Raw genomic sequence first — 17,620 nt, 5'->3', positions numbered from 1 at the left:
CAGTGGCACAGCGGTTAGCACTGCTGTCTCAGCGCTAGGGAAGCAGGCTCGATTCCCAGCTTGGGTTGCTGTCTGTGCGGAGTCTGTACGTTCTCCCCATGTCTGCGTGGGTTTCCACAGGGTACTCCGATTTCCTACCACAGTCTGAACGATGTGCTGGTTAGGTGCATTGGCCATGCTAAATTCTCCCCCAGTGCACCTGAACAGGCACCGGAGTGTGGTGACTTGAGGATTTTCGCAGTAACTTCATTGCAGTATTAATGTAAGCCGCCTTGCCCAACATTCAAGTAAACTTTAACAAAAGTGGTCTGTTACTCTTCAGCAACATGACAGAATAAAAAAATACCTGAGTAGTAGGATTTCAGATTAAAAACTCCGTGAAACTCTAGTAAATTACAAGAAAATTTGAGATGAAGTACATGAGCGAAAAGGAAAGTCTGTTGATGGATGTGCACACCTTCCAAGTATTCCTTGGGTCTGAATTTGGTCCTCAGTAACATTATGAAGCAGATCAAAATTAATTTAATCTCAGAGTGAACTGACAAATCAGTTTTCAGGGAAGATTCAGAAATTTTCAATATTCTGGGAGGAAGCCAAGAGGTACAAAAAAAAAGGTTGCAACAGTTGCACATCTGGAAAGAAACTTGCAAATCATTGCATTGCCAAAGAAGTAGAGATGAAAATCAAGAATATAAATGACAAGCAAGGGGAGGCAATGGCCCAGTGGTATTGTCGTTAGACTATTAATCTGGAAACTCAACTAATGTTCTGGGGTCTCAGGTTCGAATCCCACCAAAAAAAACATCTGGAATTAAGAATCTAATGATGACCATGAAACCATTGTCAATTGTCAGAAAACCCATCTGGTTCACTGATGTCCTTTTAGGGAAGAAAATCTCTCATCCTTGTCTGGCCTACATGTGACTCCAGAGCCACAGCAATGTAGTTGACTCAACTGCCCTCAAGCAACGAGGAATGGGCAATAAATGCTGGCCAACCAGCGACGCCCACGTCCCATAAGTGAATTTTAAAAAAGCGAAGATAGATTTCCTCACTAAAAGAATATGAGGTCCTACAAAACCAATGGGCAGAAGCAGAATTACAGCATGTGGTTGGGGGATTAAACTCTTCCAAGGGAAAAATCAATCAGTGGAGAGAAACCAACATGGGGCAGCAAGCAAATCTGTGAGCTAATGTATGTCATCCGTAACCAGCCTTTCTCTCTCCAGAGCAGGGATGTCTGTGTCACCTTGGATCTCCTCTAGATGCCAGAGGATGTCATGATTGCCATTGCACTTAGCCAGCCAGAACAGCATGGTCCTGAGTGCTCTAACTCTGAAGAGTATCCAGACTTAGATTTCAGCTTCGTGCTTTTCCCTTTGCGGACCATGTTTATCCTTCTAGAAAACCATCCAATGGGCAGACCAACACAACGCCATGAAATTACCATCACATCTCCAGTGGAAGTTGTAGCAGCGAATGACCAATAGTCTGAGAAGCCTCTGCCTCCAACTATGATGGTGGTACAGTTGGTCAACGCTAACCACTGTGCACACACAGCAACTTCCAGCCAACATGCCACAACCACATGGGATCCTGGAACCGGTCTCTCTCCATTGACAACAAAGTGCAGAATTGAGCATGCCACTCAATATTCATCTGGCCACAGGAACGTTCTTCCTTGACCTCAGAGGGTGTTGAGATGGCCCACATGGAGAAAGATGATGAAAAATTAGAGCCAAGAAACAGAGACCCATGTTGGTCCACCACACGAAACAATTGAGAGTAACAGTATCCGTGGAGCAACACAACAGCCAACTCGAGCAGGAGTGGATTAACACAAAGCAATGGGAGAAAAGGAACAGAAGCATATCGAACTGCAAATCCAAAGTCCAAAACAAGAACCAGAACCAACAGAGACTACCTCTCATTTGACAGAATGGCAAATGAGATGTGGAAATGTTTTAAGGCCCCCAGACTGCCTGAACCTCTTAACTTCAAGTGGAGGAGATAGGGTACTGAGAACGTCATGGAGGGGCTAAGACCTCCACCTGTATTTTTTAAATAAAATATTCAGAGCTATGTTCATTGCTATCTCTAAAAGTTACAAACTGGACAAAGACCTAAAATAACTGAATCTATGTCTGTCTGTGACCCTGAACAAAAGAAGCCACCTGACACAATTGAGGAAACTTGCACATGATTATTCCTGAAAAGCCACAAACAGCCCCCTACATGGACCAGATTCAAAGACAGCTATACAAAGGCCATCAGCATTTCATAATCCAGGCTGGCCAAAAGGAGTCTGCTCGACTGTTGAGACAAAGGGCCCCGCAACCTTCATAGAAATCATAGAAACCCTACAGTGCAGAAAGAGGCCATTTGGCCAATCGAGTCTGCACCGACCACAATCCCACCCAGGCCCTACCGCCATACCCCTACATATTAACCCACTAATCCCTCAAACCTACACATCTTAGTACACCAAGGGGCAATTTTAGCATGGCCAATCAACCTAACCCGCACATCTTTGGACTGTGGGAGGAAACCGGAGCACCCGGAGGAAACCCACGCAGACACGAGGAGAATGTGCAAACTCCACACAGACAGTGACCCGAGCCGGGAATCGAACCCAGGTCCCTGGAGCTGTGAAGCAGCAGTGCTAACCACTGTGCTACCGTGCTGTCCTCTCAATTCTTAATGGTTAAGACATATAACAACCTTGGGGACCCAGATGAGGGGAACAGATCCTTTGTCAAAGGCAGTGTGGAGAGGTGGGAGTCATGTGACACGGGCCCCTGGTTTGTGAAACGGGTAATATAGTCTTGCTGAACTGCAAAGCCTCAGTCTACTCATCTGACTAGCAGCTTGAGAGGTGCGGACATCTGGCCCTCATCTACTGGAAATTCTGCACCATTGCTTGGAAGACTGATTCATCTTCATATCTATCTCATCATATGAAGTCAACACTGCCAGAGAACTGAATTATGTAGCATTGGTTTTCAGCCCACTGACCTCCATGAAGAAATATCTCTTTGGACTTGATCCTGAATTCTGGAACTCACATGAACGAATATTTGTTTTCTTTGTGGTCTCTCTGCCTCAAATCCTCCTTTTTCTCTATCCCTCTATTTCTGTTCGAGTTTAGAGGTGATCATCCTTTGTATTATGTGCAAATAAACTAACCCTTTGAGTTCGTCCTAACTTGAGTTTGCAGTGGGGTTATTAATTAAAAATTGGATTGCACCAAAACCGAGGGGTTGGCAAATATACCACCACTTATAGAGGGAATTAAACCAAAACGTTTTTCAGTTTATGGATGGGTGGTGAGAGGAGAAAATAGTGGTGTTTAAATTAACCGCCCTCTTGTCTGTAACAGTTGTTAATGCTAATACAGAAATAGCAATAATGTTGGAATAGCATTAAAATTGTAAAAGTAAGGTGAATGCACAATATTTATAACAATGTAAGACTTGAATATATATTCCTGGGATAAATACTTGGAGGAGGTGTAGTAGAAGGGTCTGGTATACACAGGGTTAGTGTGGGACTGAGTAGAATACAACCCACGCAGTGATGTAAGAAAAACACATGGCCGAGAGCTAGGTTCTATATGGTGTTGGCCAGAGCCATATTAAGACCTAGAGAAGGAGATAGCTCCATGCCTGTACCCTTTACTGTATATAAGTATATAGTTACAAGTAGTTAATAAAGACTTGCTGGTAACATACCGAAGATGACAAAGATAACAGATACGTTAACAGTTTCTGTAACCAGCACCATCACAAAACTTCTCTTTTGGTGAAATGCGAAAAATTATTTTGCAATGTTCAAGCATCTTCCAAACAAAACTTGCGTACAATTATTATTCTTGCATGTGATCAACAATAGTGTAAGATCTATGCCATTGCTGTGCTTGCACTAGAAGTGAAAAGTAGGAGACAACATGGCTGTGGTCCTGTTGTGCTCCAGAGATAGCTGTAAGTTGTACTCTAGTGAGAGGTTCCAGGAACCCAGTCATGGTCATGATGTACTTGCCCTGCTGGTGGCAATATCAGTGAAAATGAAAATCTAGTAGCTGATTAGTATTCTTGCTGCTAATGCCCTGCAGCTGAGTGAAATAGAGAATTGAGCACTTTCTAATAGTGCAGAACTATTGGAGGTAATTTAGCATAACCTGCCCATTAGGAAACTGATGAGATTGGGAAGACCACTGAGTTTACTCACTGCTTTATCTTATTCTTCATCAAAATTAATGCAGAGTAATGTTCAATGGGGTACAAAACCAACACTCCACCTGAGGGCTTCCCAGCAGTGAATTGGGTTAAAATTCACCTAATTGTTGCTGTTTGTTGATTTGCTTTTTACAGGCATATGATCCGAAGTGCATTCAAGTGTGGACCTCATTTCATAACAGGACATTGCTTTCGGAACGGGGAAGAATAATCTGCCTTATGGTGTTTCTTCCATTTATGACACACTCCTCCTATGGATTATCTTGTATTCTTTATCTCATTTTGTGTTTTATCGTAAAATACTTCCTGGGGTGGAAACTTTGTAAGATCCACTCATAGGATCATAGGAGCAGAAATAAGCAAATTTAGCCCTTCGAACCTGCTCTGCCATTCAATCAGATCTAGTCTCAAATCCACCTCACCAACTGTTCCCCATATCCCTCTTTCCTTTTAAAATTAGAAATATATCTATCTCCCTCTTGAAACCATTCAACGATTCAGATTCCACCGTGTTATGGGGCAGCGGGTTCCTCAGATTCACCACCCTCTGCAGTTCCTCCTCATCTCAGTTTTAAATCTACCACTCCTCGACCTATACCTGTGTCCTCTTGTTCTAAATTGTCCCATAAGAGGAAACATTTGATCAACATTTACTTTATCGGTCCCTTTTAAAATTTTATATACCTCGATCAGATCCCCTCTCATCCTTCTAAACTCCAGCGAGTACAAGCCCAAACTGTTTAATCTCTTCTCATATGTCAACTCCTTCACCCTGGAATCAACTTGGTGAACCTTCTCTGAACTGCCTCCAGTGCCAACATGTCCTTCCTCAAATAAGGAGGAAAACTGGACATAACCTGACACTGTGGTGGATCTGTTGGTGAATCACTCCATGTTTGGTGAAAATCGGTGCCACGATAGAACCTACCAGACACAAAATTGTCCCTATCACAATTTGAAATCAAAAAATATTTGGAATGTTGCTCAATTTATGGGAAGGTTTTGTTGATTTTAATAGATACTTGAAAATTAACTAACACATACCTGTTGACCTATAGCTCCATTCATGGCTAATGGAACAAATTCTTCTTTTTGGCTATAGGAACTCTGATATAAAATAGGTTCTGCAGTCTCAATCCACTCGCTTGCATTGCTAATACTTTGGCACGTCCTATGATGGTGAAGTAGGGTCATCTTCTGAGAGGAAACTAGAAGGCATACTATTGTAACAGAATAAAAAAAAGCTTTACTAAATGTGTCATGATCTACACGATTTTGATCTGATACTTAATGGAATAATCATTTCTTCAACCACTTCAGTGAGTGGCCAAATAAACTACACCAATTTGATTTTGCGTGTTCCTATTAAGTGTCACGTGCTCCCCCCCCCTTGTTGCTTTTCGCCACCGTGCTTTCCTCCTCAAGGGAGCATTTTGTTTTGGTGTGGCTAGCTAACATGAACCTCTAACCTTTTGGTATTGACTGGATTTTTTTTATTTTTGGAGATTCCTCATGGTGCTTTATCTGTAAACTCTGTTATTAACTGGCAACACTTACTCCCTCAGGATAGGTGAGTGACGATTGTCAACCAAGGCAGTGATTTGAATTTGTGACCCTCTGATTAGGAGGCCAACAAGCTACAGAAATGCTATTGGGTTGTACACTATAAGCATAATAAATTTAAACTTACAATATCTGGTTGTTACATACACTACTAGGCTTCTCGCCTGCCTATCTGTATCTTTTGTCCTTGTATTAGATCATAAATTGGTTTAAATATTCAAATATTTGTTTCATAGTGTACATTAGATTTTATATATTTAAAAAAACCAAAGCCAAGAATTTAGGAAGGAGATTTGAACAAATGTGCTTCTTTTCATGTCCTTTATGTTTACTTATTTTACTGAAATTATTTTATTTATTCAAGCCTTCCTTTCTGCATCAGACTGCCGCACTTCTTTGGTTCTGGCCTGTCTCTTCTGTCACTGCGCCGAGCTCACCCTTGGCCGCCTTCAGGTTTGCTCTTGTCAGCTTGCTGTCTGTAATTCCTGTTGTGATTGCTGTGCCTATTGCTGCATTGAGCTTTGAGGAGACCCCTGCTGAGGATCTCAACTGTGTCTGTGACTTCGATTTTGCACTCTTTAATTCTTGCTGTGAGACAATCTAGTGTCTGGAGATTTGTGTTGAGTGCTCTGAACTCTGCCAACATAGCTAACTAAGTCAGAGCTGGCCCTCGGTTTGTGTTGCATAAGTGAGCTTAACGATATGTTAATGTCATGTTCAAACCTTAAATTAGCTACTAAGGGAAAACCTTGCATTTGTTCTCTTCAGTTAGCAAGAAATTAGAGTTCAAAGATTAAACTGGGTAACAATCTTCACATTGTTCAATTTGTGCACTAAAATCTACTTGCATGCAATTCAGATATGTCGATTGCCAGGCTTTCTCCCGATTGGCTGGAGCAAATTTGGAAACCTTATTCAAGCAATTAAATGGAGTACCACAGATCTTTTGTCAAATTTCCATTGGCTGAATAGGAGAAATCCCGAGCAATTGGCTGGTGCAATTCTTGAGAAGTGGCATGCTATTTTCATTTTTCATACATCGCTTGTATAAACATTCTGGTTGAATGCAAGAAAAGTAAAAATAGTATATTAATAAAAATAAACAATTGCGGATCTGGGCAATATGTTGGAATGATCTCTGGAGCATAAATTCAGATCAAGTCAAGTCCGATGAGCTGAAGATTTGCTCTGCCTGTGGTCTCTGTTGGTCCTTCATGAAATGAGCTTGATTGGTCTCAGTTGAAAACTTAGCCTATGTGGCCCCACAGCCTAAAATTGGCACTGATTTGCAATCCTCCTTTAGATGGCTGTTGTGAAAATGCAAATTATATTTAGTGCAATAGATGGTGCTCTTCTAAGTTGGATCGAAGGCATGTTTTTATGGTAGAGTATCTGTTGAAAGAGTGGTTTAGGTTTATTTATTAGTGTCACAAGTAGACTTACTTTAACACTGTGAAAATCCCCTAGTCGCCACATTGCGGCGCCTGTTCGGGTACACGGAGAATTTAGCGTGGCTAATGCACTTAACCAGCACGTCTTTTGACTATGGGAGGAAACTGGAGCACCCGGAGGAAACCCAAGCAGACACAGGGAGAATGTACAGACTCCACACAGACAGTGACCCAAGCTGGGAATTGAACCCGGGTCCCTTGCGCTGTGAGGCAGCAGTGCTAAGCGCTGTGAGGCAGCAGTGCTAACCACTGTGCCATCATGCCGTCCAATGGTGATGCTGGATAATCAAGTGGAAAGAGCTCAACTGCCCAGCACAGAATACAATCGCTGAATATTGTTTATTTTTTTTCAAATAAATTATTGGAACCCTTGCAGTGGTAATGGAAACATGTTTTGCATATTTCTTGAAATAGAACTGCTTAGTCTCCTCTGTTTATATGTAATGATATATTATGATCCCAACTAGTTGCATGCAAGTGATTTAACCATTCACAATGCATGGTCACCAATGTAACAGCATTACATTCACTTTAAAGTAGTAAATGGCATTCTGACCAACTCCAACATAGATATAAGTTAAGCAAAACTATTAACTAGTGTACAACATTTTGAGAAGAATACAGAAAATTTCAGTGCAAGTCTTTTGTGCAGCTTGTATACTGGTGTCATAGAGACATAGATAGGATGCAAAGCTGGGCTGAAAAATGGCGAATGGAGTTTAACCCTGATAAATGTGAGGTGATTCATTTTGGTAGGACTAATTTAAATGTGGATTACAGGGTCAAAGGTAGGGTTCTGAAGACTGTGGAGGAACAGAGAGATCTTGGGGTCCACATCCACAGATCTCTAAAGGTTGCCACTCAAGTGGATAGAGCTGTGAAGAAGGCCTATAGTGTGTTAGCTTTTATTAACAGGGGGTTGGAGTTTAAGAGCCATGGGGTTATGCTGCAACTGTACAGGACCTTGGTGAGACCACATTTGGAATATTGTGTGCAGTTCTGGTCACCTCACTATAAGAAGGATGTGGAAGCGCTGGAAAGAGTGCAGAGGAGATTTACCAGGATGCTGCCTGGTTTGGAGGGTAGGTCTTATGAGGAAAGGTTGAGGGAGCTAGGGCTGTTCTCTCTGGAGCGGAGGAGGCTGAGGGGAGACTTAATAGAGGTTTATAAAATGATGAAGGGGATAGATAGAGTGAACGTTCAAAGACTATTCCCTCGGGTGGATGGAGCTATTACAAGGGGGCATAGCTATAGGGTTTGTGGTGGGAGATATAGGAAGGATATCAGAGGTAGGTTCTTTACGCAGAGAGTGGTTGGAGTGTGGAATGGACTGCCTGCAGTGATAGTGGAGTCAGACACTTTCGGAACATTTAAGCGGTTATTGGATAGGCACATGGAGCACACCAGGATGATAGGGAGTGGGATATCTTGATCTTGGTTTCAGATAAAGCTCGGCACAACATCGTGGGCCGAAGGGTCTGTTCTGTGCTGTACTGTTCTATGTTCTATGTATCTGGACTTGGCTTTAAGTAACATTCAAATGTATTTTTTAGATCATGTGCTTTGGAACGGTAAGTTGTGACTTCGAACCCAAAACCTGAAATTGTTTCTTGGAAATATGAAAGGACATTGAATGCCTCCCTTACCACAGACAGATGTTTGCTGGCATAGTATTTGTTCTTGGGGATGGAACACAAAATAGAATGATTATTAAGTTTCTTTCTCTATTGGAATCACTCCAGTGTGAAGTTGGTAAAATAGATAGAATATCAAAAAATGTCAATATTTTTACGAACCAACACTGATATTAGTTGCAGATTTCTCAAAAATTCACTCTTTCAGTTGTACAATAGTCATAATCAGCGGGATTTTCCGGCCTTGTTTGCCCTGAAACCGGAAAATCCTGCCCGAGGTCAACAGATCTTTCCATGGTCTGCTCCCCGCCTGCTTCGATTTCTGTGGCGGGCGGGACGGCAAAGTTCTGGCCAATATGTCACTATTAAACAGAGGATACCTTCACACCAGTGTGTTTGGATTTACTGTCACCTTTTTGCCTTGCTATTGTGTGATATTATCCCTATCTTCTCTTTCCCCCACTTACCATCTACTTTTTTCCCATTTGAAGATGGTTGCGTGCATTGCATTCTCACCTGTCTATTCTGTGAGTTTGTCACCTTCTGCAACATTATCCTGGGACAAGCTTCCTGTGGTATCTGTACATCTGAAAACTGTTGCTGCTGTTGTGGAGCAGATGACTTTGGGGATGATTGTAACTGCCCATGTGACATGGACTGTGGCATTATGGATGCCTGCTGCGAGTCCTCGGACTGCTTGGAAATCTGCATGGAATGTTGTGGGATTTGCTTTCCTTCGTGATCACCTGAAGCACCATGAACTTTTTTCAAAAGAAAACTGAATAAACTGGAGATAATGTCCATACTGTTGCCAAGACAGGAGGTACCAAAATACGTGGCTATGTTGAACATTATGAAGACAAAACAGTTGCACTCTTAACTTCTACGTTGATTTTAAAAAAAATCTCTGTGGAAATGTACATCATCTCTACTAATGTGGACGATAGAATTGCTATTTTTGTTTTACAACGTGCAGTACAAGTTCTTCATTAATGTTTGCAAATGTTGCTTTGTTAATAGGCAAACGTGTTGCCATGAACATTGTAAATGTCCATGATTAGTTTGTGTACAGTTTTGAAAACTAAAGCTGTTTCTCTGCAAAATTTTATATGCATTAATGTTGTATGTTGTTTGTGATAAAGATCATTTTCAACCAGTTTGTATTATGTGGTTAACCAGATTTACAATCCAGGTTCGCAACCTTCAGCCTTACCTTTTCTCAATGCTTTTGGTTCAAACTAAGGAATCCGTTTGGTTACCAATTATATTAAAATGTTACATTAAATTATTAAATATGCATATTACTGTAAACTACTGTTAAGAGCATAATCTTTAAATGTCTGGTTTAAATACAAGTTATGGATTTGACTGTGTAAAGCCGTTGTTTTGATGCATCCTAAACATAGGAATGATTGTTACAAGTATTCATCTCTGCTTATTTTTCTGAAGTTAGTTTTTAATTGAAAACATGATTAAGCATACCTGCATGGGGAAAATGGGAGGGGTTTTAAATACACTTTTACTTCATTAATTTAAGATTTTAATTTTTTTGTTTGTGTTTTATTTCTGGAAACTTATTGTGTCGATTAGTAATGAATCAAATTAAATCGATAAAGCAAATTGTATTATTGCAGGTTAGAGATGTTTTCTTTGAATTTGTACGTAGCTTTATTTTGTGAGATAAACCAGATACATATATTTTTTATGGCTTTCTGTATTTTTTTAAAAGATTAGAGCATTAGCCTAAGCCATGTACTAAAACAACCAACACAAAAATAAAAGTAATTAGACTCAATTTAAACATTGGTATATTTTGTTCAACCCTGTGAATGAATAACCTGGTTGACACATTGGATCTTATTGATCATGTTCTGAATCTTAAGCATTGCTTTTCTTTTCTTAATGTTAGTCTCTTTTTAAAGATTTTATTTGCATGTTTTTAGTCTTGACAGTGGTGTAACCACAGACCCTACCGATCAGAATCAAGTGGGAAATGTAACAATTCTGTGATTTGAGTATTGGATTTGGTATTCAAATCCTGAGAATACCAGATTGGAATTTAATGGTTTGAGATTAAATGTTTGGTCATGACATATCTATGTAAGTATTAAATATGCACCATGAAATCTGTCAGAATATGCATTCTTTTGAATAACAGCAGTTAAATATAAATTTGAATTAATTATGAAGAAAAAAAGTCTTGTAAAGAGTGATCAATATTATGGTAGGATCCTTGGGATCAGAATTGCTACGTATTTTTCTGTGGCCCAAAGCAGGTTCAAAAAAGTCAAATTCTATTGAGCAGTATTCCTTACTGAAAAAGCACCTGATGTCATTTTGGTCCAGGTGCCTGAAACAATGTCAATTTAAATATGGTGATTTGAGTCTTGTACCTTGTGAAATTGATGTCCATGCACACCTGAATTATCACTTTCTTAAAACCATCCAGCAAATCCTAGCAGGAACAGTTGGCGACCATCTTTCGATTGATATTTCACGGGATCATCGCCTCCAATTAAGGTTAGTCTCTGTTATTTGCTTTAGGCTTCTAAGATGCTGTTGGGAATGTTTTAGGCTGATTGGGCTGATTTGAGATACTTTGAGCATGGGTTGGTGAAGGGAATGTTCTTTGTTTTTTGTTGTCCTTAGTTGCGAAGCATGAGAATGTGGCTGGGTTTACCCTTCAGACTTACAAATCAAGAGGAGCAGCAGCAGCCAAGAGCTACGCAATGTGCAAGAAGAGGACAAACAATGTAAGGGCACAGAAGGCATTACTGCACTGAGATGCTGAGAACATGATGCACAAACCTCTTGGCGGAACATGGTATAATACAGCTGTGTGCCAAGAAGGAGACTGTCACCTACCTGTACCATCTGTTGGACTGAGAATTGTAGTCCCACCAGTGTAAGCATTTCACTGCCCGAGGCACTTAAAGGTCACTGTAGCTATAAACACCCATGTGTTTAGCTCTTTCTTGACTTGCATTTATTTTTGATGATTTTTCAGGCCATCTAAAGTGCTTTACAGCCAATTAAGTACTTTTGAAGTATTGTCACTGTTGAAAATGTAGGAAACTTGACAACCAATTTGGATGCAACATGCTCCTACAGCAGCAATTAGATGATGAAGAGATAATCACTGTGTGATGTTGACTAAGGGATGAACATTGGCCAGAACGGCAGGGTTAGCTCACCTGCTTGGGCTTTGGTTTAATGTCTCATCCTAAAGATGGAGAAATGCTCGATGGAGCTTTAGTTGCATCTAATTGATTCAGCAGTTGTTCTGAGCACAGTACTCCTGCACCTGAAAATTGGCAACACACCAATTTCTACACCCATTTTGGTTTTAATCCATATTATTGAAGGTCTTTTCTTGAAATTCAAATTAAGACTTGGACTTTATCAAGAAAACTTTCTCTCACACCAGACCAGATGATAGGTTTTTTAAAAAAAGCATCTGTTTAATTTTGATCCAATTTAATTTTGATCCTAGTAATTTATCTGGGTAGTGTCTCCATTAGAATTCCCAGTTGTAAGTTAGCTCACCAAATTTAATGGGGTTATAAACTGGAAGCTCTAATTGGCTGTGACAATGCTTGGTCAAATCCTTCCTGCACTTTTAAAATTGAATTCTAATTCTAATATTCACTTTTGACTATGTCACAGGTTATTAGAGATGGCTACTTGCTTTGGATTCTGTTCCACATATAGTAATGGTGTTTCTCTTCAAAATAAATTCCTCATAAATTCACATTATCATGGGTGATCTTGTTAAAACTTTTTTTTTAGGGTCGACTAGTTTGGAATGTTTTGGTTTTCTGTCGGTCAAGTTAACAATCGTTCCTTCAGCATAGTTAAACTGCTATTTGTTACTGTCAACAATGATGAAATGCATCCGCTTCCTGCCTATCTTTTAACATGTAACATAGAATGTAGGCACTTTGAGCACTGCCATGAAGTTGTTTTGATACATAAGCCTCTGGAATGATGCCTGATCATGGCATGAATTCTGCAAGGCATATCTGCACTAAGATATTGAAAAGGAGAAACTGAGGTGAGAAAAATAGTTTGTCCAGAAAATTGAATTATTTAAAAGTTATGTTCACTAATTTCATGGAATTGCACCTCAAGTCAAATATTCTGGTTAATCAACCATCTCTAATATTTGTGTTGATATTCTTTCTGACTCTTCAGCTTTTATCTTCTCTGCTCCTTCCTGTCCCTCTTTTTTACGCTGCCTTTTGTTCAGGCTACATTCGGGTTGGGGGTTAACAGGTTAAATGTGGCTTGCAGCTTTTTTTTTTTGCTTTCATCTTGCCATGCTATATCACCATCTTTGCAATCACTCATGCTTCAGCCCACCCACTCTCCCTCTTATTGACTACTACATTCATTCACAATGTCCTTTCCTCCATCTACCCTGTTGGCATCATTTTTTTTTAAACCTTTCATCCACTCAAGCCTGATTTCTAATAGTCCAGATGACACCTTCACCTTCAATTTTAAAAAATATAACAATTTCAAATCAAAATGACCATTTGTCCATCCAGTCATCTGCTTAGCCACTCCCTCGCTCCAGCTCTTTTCCCACCCATATATTTTTCTTCTATCTCGTGTTCTTGTATATTTTGTATGTGCTTGTTTTCATAGCTCTAGTACTCTTTCTCAATGTCTCTTACCTTTTCATGCCTCTATTAGTGTTATGGGGTTTATATGGTGTGATGTTTAGTGCTGTATCATTAAATTTTTAAGGTAAAACAGCAGAAATGTGACCTGTTCTGAAGTCTGCTTGACAGCAAACTTGTTAGAAATTAAAAGAGCCCTGACTCTTTTACTGGGAAGAAGGTGCAAGGTATTTATACTTGGAGACAATGGCAATAGTCTGTGTGTTAACAGTGGATAGACTATGAGTCTCCAAAGTCCCAGAAAAGTATTGAGATTGTATGATTGTAAACTATTGTGATTTCATCTTGGAACTAAATGGACAGTTTAAGGAGAGTTGGGTTCTCACAAGATAGCTAATGAGCATTGCAGCTTGGACACAAGGCCCATGCGATTCACATTGCCGTGGGGAAAGATGCAGAGGAAGTCATTGCAAAGATCAGGTTACAGGTTTACCTAAAATATCACTGAATATCACAGACAACGGGTGGGATTTTCTGACCCTGCCACCGGGATAATCTGATTATGCTAAAAGTGGGACGGGATTTTCAGATTTGGGTGCTGCCATGATGGGGCTGGAAAATTTTGGCCAATGTTTCTGAGCCTCCCTGGATTTGGGAGAGAGGGGAAGTTACAGTATGCCATGCAGGAATGTAGATGGAAGCTTGCACTTGGATTGTAATGACCAAGTTTCATAGTGTGTTAAAGCAAGGCTGGAACAGTCCTCGAGCTTGGCTCGAAAGAGAGTTTCCTGGAAAAGAGGGCCTCACTACAAAAGACCATGCTAATATTGTAAGTAACAAGGTTGAGAAATGAAAAGAACAGGAGTAAATCCTTGGGAGCTACTAATCACTTTGGATTGATATCTATGTACAGGATAGTGTAAATTGTACCTGTCAAGTTTTTTTTTTAGTTGGACAAAGAATAAGAAGTGGGCTGGGGCGATATTTTTGTAGTTTAAAGTACAAGTTGCCTCAAAAAAGAACAGGATTTAGTCCGTTTTTTTTTAGTCATTTGTTGCAGTAAAAGTTGAAGTGTGAAATTTTGTCGTGTCATTCATTTCAGTTAACAAGAAGTTCAATTTATTTTTGACATTATTGATCTCCAGGGGGATCATGACACTATCGTCCCCTCTGCCCACTGTCTTGTTAATTTAATGTTTGGGTCAACTACAAGAACAATTATTTTCTGTACCTGGATATATTCTATTGGCAAACAAAAAAGTCAAGATAATTTGTGGTTTAAACTAAAGGCAAAGTACTGCGGATGCTGGGATCTGAAACAAAAACCAAAAGTGCTTGCAAATCTCAGCAGATCTGAAGGGTCCTCCAGACTCAAAGTTGGCTCTATTCTCTGTCCACAAATGCTGTAAAAAGTTTAACAACAACAGGTTAAATGCTGTCAGACCTGCTGAGGTTTACCAGCATTTTCTGTTTTCGATTGAGGTTTAAGCACTTGTTATGTATATACGTTTGCAGACTTGTTGACTGCTATACAAATTTGGTTTGAACCATCGTCTGATTAAATGTAATACCAGGTAAAAGAAATTGGGCCCTTGCTGCTAATAAAATGTTCATTAAATCATTGCTGATGAGCAGTAATACAGTGACAATCTTTTTATTTTTCATAATGAATTGAAACCTCTACTGTTTAAAAATCACATGACACTGAGCTTCTGCTTTATAAACAGCCTCAGGTTAAGAGGGCAGGAGTGTTGGTGTTCACGTTCTAATCCTCAAAAATGTTAGTAATGCTTTTATGGCCAATTAATTACAAGTTATCCAGACTTAAGGAATCTGCCAAAAGTAAATGGTACTCGTTTAATCAGTACAAATTTTCAAATGTAAAGGGTGTTCTTTCAAATTGTTAAAAGACATATGACAGCAATATTGCAACAGAATATCTCACACACATTGATTGGAGTGGGGCACGTTCTTGATGCATGCCATTACTTGTTGTTGACTCCATTATGAAAACTAGAAACACTATCATTAATCCGTTTGTTGTGAAAACTTTAGGGGTGGAATTTTCCCACCCCACCCGCCATGGGAATCGTAGCGGACAGGACAGGACCATGCAAAGGTCCATTGACCTTGGGTGGGATTTTCTGGTCATGGGGCGAGCGCGGCAGGAAAATCCCGCCCTAGATGTCTGAGATCACCTGGTGATTTTAAAAGAGGATTGAACCATTTCGAGCATGGGTTAAAACTTGAGTTATGCTGTTGCTAAATTTTCCTGGTTATCTGCAGCTTATCACGAACTTGCTGTATTGATTATGCTTTTAGGAAGATTTACTGCTAGTGTGCTAGTGTATTGAAGGAGAGGCAACCTCACTAATGCAATGCAGTTCTTTGGTAGAAAAATCTGGGACAAATTTAACAACCACTTGGACAGGTATGGATTAATTAAGGAAAGCCAGCACAGATTTGTTCAAAGCAAATTGTGTGTAACTCGACTTGATTGAGTGTTTTTTTTTTAAAGAGATAACAGGGTGATGAGGTTGGGTTGATTGTTATCCATGGACTTCCTAAAGATGTTTGATAAAGTGTCACACAATAGACTTGTCAGTAAAATTGATGTCCATGAAATATAAAAGACAATGGTAGCATGGGTATGAAATTGACTGAGTGATGGGAAATAGGTAAATAGTTGTGTTTGGGATTGGAAGAAGCTTATATAGTGGGAGTTCCCATGGGGTTGGTACTAAGACCACTAGATTCATATTAATAACCTAGACCTGGGTATATAGGGCACAGTTTTAAAATTTGCTGATGATGTGAAACTTGTCAGCATCGTCAGCTGTGAGGAGGACAATAATAGACTTCAAGAGGACATTAGCTGGTGGAATCGGTGGACACATGACAGATGCAATGAAAAACAGAGAATTGTGAAGTGATACATTTTGTTTGGAAGAACGAGAGGAGGCATTATAGAAAAAATGATCCAATTCTGAAAGGGAGAACAGAGAGACCTGGTGTTGCATGTACACCAATTGTTGAAGATAGCAAAGCAAGTTGAGGAATAGTTAAGCCTGGGCACAGACTACAAAAGCATGTACATTATCGACCTTGACAAGCACTCTTTTTGCCTCAGTACCTGGAGTATTGTCTCCAGTTATGGGCTCTCCACATTAGGAATGATGTGAAGGCTTTGGAGAGGATGCAGAAAAGATTTACACGGATGCGGAACTTCAGTCAAGGGAACAGATTGGAGAAGCTGGGGTTGTTATCCTTCGAGAAGGGAAGGTTGAGAGGGGTTTTGATCAGAGGTGCTCAAAATCATGAGGGGTCCTAGACAGTGTAGGTAAAAATTATTCCCTTTGTGGGGAGTGCTGAGAACCAGAGGAAACAGTTTTTTTGTGATTGACAAAAGAACCAAAGTTGGCAGGAAGAATAACGTTGCCAGAGTGTGATAGGAGCTATTCGGTCATCGCTTTCTAGACGGAATTGGATAAGCACCTGAAGAGAGAGAATTTGCAGGGCTACGGGAAAGGATGGGGGAGTGGGGCTCGATAAATTACCATTGCAGATCTTCAGCAAAGCTTCACTGAACCGAATGGCTTAATCCTGTTCTGTAACCTGTCTATGATGCTTTGGAACTGTTAAATTGTTTAAACATGGGTCGAGAAAATATGCCCATTAAAATCTATTTATATTGAGTGCTACAAAGCAAGTAATTTGACGGGCATTTCATTTGGTGATTTTTGACACTTTTTAGAAGTGGTCAAAATGAATTGTAATTCAAATATTTTTACACATGCTATCACTTTTCTTTTGCATCTAATGCATCCCCTACTGATTTTGATTCATGATCAGATATTTGGAATGGTACTATTTATTGACATAACTTGCTACAGAACATGTTTTGTTTTGAGAAAGGATGGAAAGAGTACCAACCAAAATGATTAGAGGTTTAGATAGGGTGGATAGTGATAGCCTTTTTCCTCTGATGGAGAAATCCAGCACGAGGGGGCATGGCTTTAAATTGAGGGGGGGTAGTTATAGAACCGATGTCAGGGGTAGGTTCTTTACCCAGAGGGTGGTGAGGGATTGGAATGCCCTGCCAGCATCAGTAG

General features: G+C 40.0%; 1 protein-coding gene across 3 annotated transcripts in view; it reads left to right on the top strand.

Moving 5' to 3' along the window:
- Positions 1 to 11,070, top strand: part of mdfic (MyoD family inhibitor domain containing) — a 73,712-nt gene extending 62,642 nt beyond the window's left edge. The window contains exon 5 of one of the 3 annotated variants that reach the window (XM_078219884.1): positions 9,375 to 11,070. In XM_078219884.1, coding sequence (XP_078076010.1) covers positions 9,375 to 9,625 — 251 coding nt within the window. In that variant the 3' untranslated portion in view covers positions 9,626 to 11,070. Of the gene's footprint in view, positions 1 to 6,162; positions 6,435 to 9,374 lie in introns of those variants that run through there. The other 2 variants (XM_078219885.1, XM_078219886.1) reach the window with 2 other exon arrangements.
- The last annotated feature ends 6,550 nt before the right edge of the window (positions 11,071 to 17,620 follow it).

Source organism: Mustelus asterias, chromosome 9, assembly GCF_964213995.1.
Source record: "Mustelus asterias chromosome 9, sMusAst1.hap1.1, whole genome shotgun sequence".
In the NCBI taxonomy this organism is placed as follows: domain Eukaryota; kingdom Metazoa; phylum Chordata; class Chondrichthyes; order Carcharhiniformes; family Triakidae; genus Mustelus; species Mustelus asterias.
The sequence above is the reverse complement of the archived record's forward strand: the minus strand, read 5'-3'. Positions and strand labels throughout refer to the sequence as shown.